Source organism: Anolis carolinensis, unplaced genomic scaffold (assembly GCF_035594765.1).
Source record: "Anolis carolinensis isolate JA03-04 unplaced genomic scaffold, rAnoCar3.1.pri scaffold_7, whole genome shotgun sequence".
In the NCBI taxonomy this organism is placed as follows: Eukaryota; Metazoa; Chordata; class Lepidosauria; order Squamata; family Dactyloidae; genus Anolis; species Anolis carolinensis.
Window position 1 is genome coordinate 4,636,067 of NW_026943818.1, and position 8,702 is coordinate 4,644,768.

Sequence of the window (8,702 nt, forward strand, 5' to 3'; positions counted from 1 at the left end):
GATGAGATCATCTAGATGGCCTTTGAGGGTCCCTTTCCTTACTGATGGTCTTATGAGACCATCTAGATGGCATTTGAGGGTCCCTTTCCTTACCTATGGTCTTATGAGATTGTCTAGATGGCCTTTGAGGGTCCCTTTCCTTACTGATGGTCTTATGAGACCATCTAGATGGCATTTGAGGGTCCCTTTCCTTACCTATGGTCTTATGAGATTGTCTAGATGGCCTTTGAGGGTCCCTTTCCTTACCTATGGTCTTATAAGATTGTCTAGATGGCCTTTGGGGGCTTCTTTTCCTTACCTATGGTCTTATGAAACCATCTAGATGGTCTTTGGGGTCCCTTTCCTTATCTATGGTCTTCTGATGGCTTGATAAGATCATCTAGATGGCCTTTGAGGGTCCCTTTCCTTACCGATGGTCTAATGAAACCTCTAGATCAGAGGTCCCCAAACTAAGGCCCATGGGCCAGATGCGGCCCTCCAAGGTCATATACCTGTCCTCTGTCCTAAACTTTAGACTTAGGGTTGACCTAAGTCTGAAATGACCTGAAGGCACACAAAAACAATCCTAATCTTTTACTATTTCATCATAGTCCAGCCCACCAACAGTTTGAGGAACTCTGAATCAGCCCTCCACTTAAACATTTTGAAGACCCCTGGTTTACATCTTACCCTCTCATGCACTCTGACTCCCCTTTGTGCATCTCGGCTCCCTTGTCTACTGTGACAACTGGAAATGTTTGATTGGATCCATCTCTAATGCTATTTGCAAGATCTTCTTCAAAGTTGTTCCATGGACAGTGAACTGGAGATTGCACATTGCTCGGTGGAAGCACTGGAAGGATATACCACACTACAAATAATTAATTTAGCATTGAAAGATGACAGACAGGGAAGGTATAATTTCACATCCCCATCTTGTTTCCCTTTGCTGTCTTCTCCTGTACTCCCCCCTTTCCTCACCAATCCCATCCCCTCGGCCCCTCTTTCTATTTTCTCCGATCAGTCCGATGCATAAATATTCCCTGTTATTATTAACACCAGAGGAGAAGGGTCAATGCAGAAGGGAAAACCATTCTCTCTGCTTTCGCTCTGAGTTTATTGTTTTCGGCTCCCGGGGGGGTCCCGGACTTCATCACATTTCTGCGCTCTTCCTTATAGGGGTTGTTCTCCCAAGGCGCCAATGAGTTCGTCAACAGAGATGATGGGAATCTGAAGATTTAAATTTATATTTCCTAGTTCCAGCTGTAATTGGGGTTCCCAGGGGAAGCAACCTAGACAAACGACACAAATAAAACTTGCCAGCCGCCTTCCCGTTTCAGCATTTTTCCCATCCCCTAAAATAAAAGCACACCCCTTCCTTCCTTCTGCCGAAAACCCCCGGAGGGGTCCTCCAACCCAATTACTCTTGAGCAAAAAGCTGCTGTTGTTGCTAAGGCCTGGAATGGTGGAAAGCCCGCCAGGAGTTTGTGAAACACATTTAGGTGATTTATCCCCAGCATTTGTCTCCTGGCTTTTCTAAAGGCTCTGCATGGAACGGAAGAGAAATCTGGAAGGGGAGGAGAACAAGATCTTGAGATAAAAGGGCCGGATGATATTTTCCAAGTAAGAAAGAATCTTAAATGTGTAAAAAAAAGAAAGAAATTCAATGCATTTGTTTATCTAATGCAGTGATTCCTAAAGTGGGCACTACCGCCCCCTGGTGGGCGCTGCAGCAATCCAGGGGGGCGGTGATGACCACAAGTAGAAACATTAATACATATATCTTAGTTTAATTGCTATTAAAATTAAAAAAAAATTGGGCTTGTGAAACAGTATGAGTTGGTTGGTCCTGGTGAAGGTGGCACAAAATAAGGGGAAGGGAAGAGGGGGAAAAGGTTTAACAATAATAATAATAATAATAATAATAATAATAATAATAATAATAAATAAATAAAACATGTATAAGTATATAAAGGGGTGTAGTAGAGAGATATGTAGTAAAGTTGTAACGGGAAAGACAACTGATAAGAAATATGCATAAAGATGTTTTGATTTTGATTTTTCTTTATTGTTGGATTGCATACAATGTGAAATGTCTTGGATACTGTAAAATGAGGAAAGAATGTATATTTATACATTTTGAATTATAAATTAATAATAATATTGATAATAATACATGTATAGGAAGATGAAGGGTGTGTAGTGGAGAGATGTATAGTGAAGTTGTAATGGAAAAGTTAAAAGACTGATGGGAAATATGCTTGGGGATGTTCTTGATTTTTATTTTTTTGCTGTTGGATTGTATGCAACGTGATGTGTTTGACATTTTGTAGAATGAGGAAAATGTGAGCTTGTACATTTGGACTGATAAATTAATAAAAACAAATTTTAAAAAAATTAAAAAAAATTAATTTCCAGGGGGCGCTGAGTAATATTTTTTACTGCAAAGGGGGCGGTAGGCCAAATAAGTTTGGGAACCACTGATCTAATGCAACGAGAAAGTATGGTTTAGCTTAGAAACAAAAGAGGACCCATGAGCTTGCCCAAGATTTGAGAGGAGACCTTGTAATGCATTCAGATAATTTCTGAGCCAAGAGTGCATCGATGTCATGATCTCCGATCTTATAACATCTCCGGATACAGAGCAAACGCTGACAAAGGACAGATGCCAGCCATAAAACTGGTCAGCCATAAAGCCTCAATTACCCTCTGGTATGTGAGAGCCCCTATATAAATGGGCTACAGAGAAGATTCTGGTATTCTGTACTGTCATGCAGCCAGATCCCAGGGCTGAATTTCCAAGCCCTGAATCTGACTTCATAACATAAACATGCGAGCACCTGGCGGGAGAAGATAAAATGAGCCTGGGAACTCAGGGGTGAAAGTATAAACAATTATAATTGCTGTAGTGTGGGGGGGATAGAAACCTTGGTGGAAATGTGAACCAGAAGGTGGGGTTTGATGATGATATTTGCGTGTGATATTACGTTGCATCAGAAGTGATAAAATTAGATGTATGTAAACATTAGGTCATTCTCGACTTTTCCAAAGTCATGTATTCTTCAATAAAGATTGTGTTTGAGAGCAGCTGTCTTTGATCTGCGTTCAGACTGGTCCTTTGAAGTAAGCCTGACATTAAAGTCGAGAATCCCATTTCTCACCCTCCTGCGGAATTCGCAGTGAAGTGATAATGAGCGAGGAAGAAGATCAAAGCCCAAATGAGGCAGAGAGGCCTTTGCAAGGGGCCCGGCCGAAGAGAGAAGAGACGCTGCAAGCCATAGCTTCCTCTACGGGGTACCCCAAGCCGAACGGCGTGACCCAGAGAATTCCCAGGCTCGGAAGAGGCGTCTCTGCGGCTGCAGAAACCAGTTGGGGATCTGGAGGAAGTATGCCGGAGACCGTGGCCCTGCGGTTATCCATCCTGGAAACTAATTTATCCAGGCTGTCGGAAACCGTGGGGAGATTGGTGCCATTATTGGAAGAGAATCTCCAGAAGGAGGCCAGCCGATATGGCGCCGAGAGAGAACCAAGCAAAGAAGGAGATTGGAGCCAGAGGGGCCAGCGGGCGTCAACGCAGAGCCCCGTGGCGGCAAGGGACGAGGGAGATGAGGAATACTGGCAGGAGCTGCAGTTCCGGGACAGCATGGCGCGAGAAGTGGAGCGTCAGCGAGCCCTGGGGACCCTGAGGCCGCCGTCTCCAACAGAGCTCCCAACCCCCCGAATGGGCGTCGGGGTGGAAAGGCCACTGGGGCCAGGGATCGGGTCCAGTGGATTCGCAGACGAAGGCGGAGAGGAGCGGGGGGTCCAGGAAGAGGAGGAGGATGTGCCGTACGACGAGGAAAGGCGAGATGAGGGGGCTACAGCTAGGCCAGTATGCGGATGGGCGGAAGAGCCGACAGCGGCGGCAGACTTCCAGGAGCCGCGCAGAATGACCACCGGAGTGGGGCGCGGCGTGTTCCAAGGAGCCGCCCGAGGAAACCTGATGCAACCCTTCCCCATGCCGCCCAGACAACATCAAAGGGCTGCAGAATGGATGCCTAGAAGGGAAGATCTCAAGCTGGAATACGGAGGGGAATCAGATGAACTGAACTTTTTTCTAATTAGCATTAGAGGATACATGGAAGACAACGCACACACATTTCCCTCCGAAGCAAGCAGGGTTCGAGCCATCGGCAACACACTAAAGCGAGGAGCGGCCAGCTGGTATGTGCAATTGCATGCCAGACGCGACCCATGCCTGAGGTCAGTGCCCCGCTTCCTCGCCGCACTGGAGAACCGGTTCAGAGACCGGCTAGAGCAATTGAGGGCTCGAGACCAGCTGAAAGGAATAAAACAGAGGGACAAAACGGTGCCCGAGTACGCAGAGGAATTCCTCCACCTCGCGGAAAGGGTACCGGAGTGGTCTGAAGTAACCAAAGTGGAACTATTTAAAGAGGGACTACGCCCCGAGATTTTCAGCTGGGCAGCGCACAGAGACGACCCCGAGACGCTCCAGGGATGGATTCAACTAGCGGGGCGCGTCGAATCTACCCTGGCCCAAGTAAAGCGCTTCAGGAGCAGCAGCGGCCAGCAAAGACCGGTGGCGAGAGGTCGAGGAGAAACGAGGAAGCAAGAAAGACCCGGAGGGAGGCCGGGGATTCCCTCCAGAGGAGACGACAACAAACCTAAACCGGGATGCTTTGTATGTGGGAAGACGGGCCACCGAGCAGCGGAATGCTGGGCCCGGAAGGGGGAGCCGCCAAAAGCCCCAAAACCCAAGCCAGCAACCGGGAGGCGTGCGGAGGAGGAGGTGCAGGCCCCAGAATCTTCGGAAAGATTGGTGAGTCGGGACAAACGCATGATAGTAGTACCAATTTGCCTCTCGGGGCTAGAAAATCGGGCCACCTGCAAGGCGTTTGTAGACTGCGGGTGTTCTAGGAACATTATAACCCCAGAATTAGCAGGAGCGCTGAAATGCCAGCAGATGGCACTTGACTCCCCAATTGCATTTTCGCAGCTAGATGGATCAGTCGCTGCTGGGGAAGTATCTACAAAGGAATTACGGGGAGTTCCATGCAAAATAGGCAAATGGGGAGGAAGAATATCCTTTGTGATAGCCCCTATTGCCACATACCATGTAATATTGGGGATACCATGGCTCGAACAAGCAAATCCTGAAGTAGATTGGAGAGGAAAAAGCTTAGCATTTAAAGAACAGCAGATGCAATGGGAGATAAGCAAAATTGCAGAAGAGGAGGACGAGGAAGACGAAGCAGGGGAAATAGACCCACAGCTGTTGCCACCTGAATACAGAGACTTTGCGGATGTTTTCAATCAGAAAGAGGCCAGTAAATTGCCTCCCAAAAGAAATATAGAAGTAGGGATTGAAATAACCCCAGGAGCAGACTTACCAAAACCAAAAGTGCATCCCATGTCTGTGCAAGAGAAAGAGGAATTGAGAAAATACATTGATAAAAACCTGGCTCGAGGCTTCATTAAGCCATCTAATTCTCCTCTCGGGGCTCCAGTGTTATTTAGGAGAAAGAAAGACAATTCCCTAAGATTGTGCATTGATTATCGAAATTTAAACGCAATTACCAAGGACAATAAATACCCTATGCCCTTAGTCAAGGATTTAATTACCGTATTGAAGAAAGGGAGCATATTTACTAAACTGGATTTAATTGAAGCGTATCATAAATTAAGGATCAAACCGGAGGATACTTGGAAAACCGCATTTTCCTGCGCATTCGGCCATTTTGAATACGAAATTTTGCCTTTCGGGTTAAAAAATGGAAGCGGCTGCTTTATGCAGCTTATAAATGAAATACTACACCCGTTATTGTACAGAGGGGTGTTCATATTCCTTGATGATATCTTGATCATTTCTGAAGATAAGGAAAAGCACGTAAAATTGGTCCGGGAAGTTTTGCAGAGACTAAGAGAAGCAAAGCTGTACGCAAAACTGTCCAAATGTGAATTTAATAAAACTCAAATTGACTTTCTGGGATATCGGATGTCTCCAGAAGGGTTAGCTATGGATCCAGCTAAAGTAGCAGATGTGAAAGAATGGGGAGTGCCTCAAACAAGGAGGCAATTACAATCATTTCTGGGGTTTGCAAATTTTTACAGACCCTTCATAAAAGGCTTTGCACAAATAACCGCACCCCTTACAGAACTTTTAAAAACAAAAGGGAAAGGGGAGACAGCAAAAGTGAAAGCTCCCGGCGCCAAACTGAGTTGGACGCCAGAATGCCAAAAGGCATTCGAGACCTTAAAAGAATGCTTCACTGAAGGACCCATCTTAAAACACCCTGATATCAGGAGCCCTTTCATAATCCATTGCGATGCCTCAGACTGTGCGTACGGGGCAGTGCTATTGCAAAAGGATCAAAATGGGAACTTAAAACCCTGTGGATATTTGTCACGGAAGTTCAGCGAAACTGAAAAAAGTTGGCCAATATGGGAAAAAGAGGCATTAGCCATATTAAAAGCCTTAGAATGCTGGCGACACTTCCTCGAAGGAAGCGGAATCCCATTCGAAATTTGGTCTGACCATAAGAATCTCCAGTATTTAAAGTCTCCTAGAAAATTGTCCCCCAAACAAATCAGATGGGCGCAATACTTCAGCAGATTCGATTTCCAATTAAAGTTTTTTCAAGGGAAACAGAATGTCTTGGCAGATGCTCTTTCACGCATGCCTCAACACGAAGGCCTAACCACAGCAAAGGAGGGGACAATATTCTCTGACAAACAATGGGGCTTAGCTGTCAGGACAAGAGCACAAACCCAAAAGGAGGACACGGCTTTTGTCGAACTCGGCGGGGAAGATAACTGGGGAGATGAACTAAAACAGTCTTATAAAGGAGATCAATGGATCGCGTCCAACGCAGAAAAGGGGGACCAGAAGGGGGGATTTTGGTTTGTAAACAAGAAACTGTATATCCCAGCAATATTAAGGATTAAGATTCTGCATCGTTTTCACAACAACCAGAGCGCTGGTCATACAGGAATTACCAAAACAACAAAGGCAATAGCAAAACATTGTTGGTGGCCAGGAATGAGGAAGGACATAAAGAATCATGTTGTCCAATGTGATGATTGTGCCAGAAATAAATCGGGAGGAGGGAAGCCTATGGGATTGTTACAGACAGTAGCGGAACCTACCAGGCCTTGGGAATGTGTAGCTATGGACTTTGTGGGAGAACTGCCAGTCAGCAAAGGACATCGTTATATTTGGACAGTATTAGACCTGTTTTCTAAACAGGCCCACTTTATAGCACTGACGAAGCTACCATCGGCTGAGAAACTAGCTGAATTGTACATAAACCATATTTACAAATTACATGGATGTCCAAGTAGAGTAGTCAGTGACAGAGGAGTACAATTCACAGCAAAATTTTGGGAAAAATTCTTGGAAATGCTAGGAGCAGAAAGGAGTTTAAGTTCTGCTTTTCACCCCATGACAAACGGGGCGGTAGAACGTACTCAGCAAACGCTTGGGCAGTTCCTTCGAATGTACTCTAACATGAGACAAAATGACTGGTCTAGGTGGTTGGCGTTTGCGGAACTAGCCTTTAATTCAACTATACATTCAGCAACAAACAAAACCCCCTTTGAAGTAGTTTACGGGTATGAAATACAACCTTTACCCCAATTGCCGAGGTGGACAGAAAATGAAGGAACAGAGGCAGGGAAATGGAAAACGCAAATGATGGAATGTTGGAATCAAGTGACTGCATCGTTAAAAGAAGCACACAAAAAGTATAAAACGTTCGCAGACAGAAAGAGGGTGGAAGGCGATAAATTAGATAAAGGAGATCTAGTGTGGTTAAGTACCCAAAACATCAAATTGGGGTTACCTTCAAGAAAACTGGGCCCCAAATATATTGGACCATTCAGAATACAGGGGGTTATCAATGAAGTGACTTTCCAATTGGCATTGCCAAAAAGTTTAGGGAAAATACACCCAGTCTTCCATCGCAGCTTGCTGAAAAAATATATGGGGACTTTAGACAAAATGGACCCATAGAGTTATTGTTTGATTTGTTTCAGGACTATGGTGAAAGAAGAACCGAAGAGGAGGACGAAGAAAACGGGGGCGCCATGTCATGCAGCCAGATCCCAGGGCTGAATTTCCAAGCCCTGAATCTGACTTCATAACATAAACATGCGAGCACCTGGCGGGAGAAGATAAAATGAGCCTGGGAACTCAGGGGTGAAAGTATAAACAATTATAATTGCTGTAGTGTGGGGGGGATAGAAACCTTGGTGGAAATGTGATCCAGAAGGTGGGGTTTGATGATGATATTTGCGTGTGATATTACGTTGCATCAGAAGTGATAAAATTAGATGTATGTAAACATTAGGTCATTCTCGACTTTTCCAAAGTCATGTATTCTTCAATAAAGATTGTGTTTGAGAGCAGCTGTCTTTGATCTGCGTTCAGACTGGTCCTTTGAAGTAAGCCTGACACTGTACAATAAAAACCTGTTTGAATCTACCCAGCCTGTGTCTTAGTGCTTTCTTCTGGGGAAGACTTACCCACGGCACAACTGGAAGAAGAGATCCTAACAATCTACACTATTTTGTACAATCAATGGAGCACCTGAATGATTACAGGGCAATTACTTGCCCTCTATACTTTCCATACCTACCAACCCTTGGTCTGTTATAAGCCCATTTTTAGACCTCATCAAGCTTGGACTTGTGTATCTTACTGAGATTCTCAGTAAGGAGTGAGG

The 8,702-nt window shown here is 45.2% G+C and overlaps 1 protein-coding gene across 1 annotated transcript; it reads left to right on the plus strand.

Annotated features, from left to right (window-relative positions):
• Positions 1-325: 325 nt before the first annotated feature.
• LOC134293129 (uncharacterized) lies at positions 326-8,391 on the plus strand. Its single transcript, XM_062959716.1, has 2 exons — positions 326-4,798; positions 8,014-8,391. The coding sequence occupies exons 1-2, from the start codon at positions 3,170-3,172 to the stop codon at positions 8,119-8,121; spliced, it is 1,737 nt and encodes a 578-aa protein (XP_062815786.1). The 5' UTR covers positions 326-3,169; the 3' UTR covers positions 8,122-8,391.
• Positions 8,392-8,702: the final 311 nt, after the last annotated feature.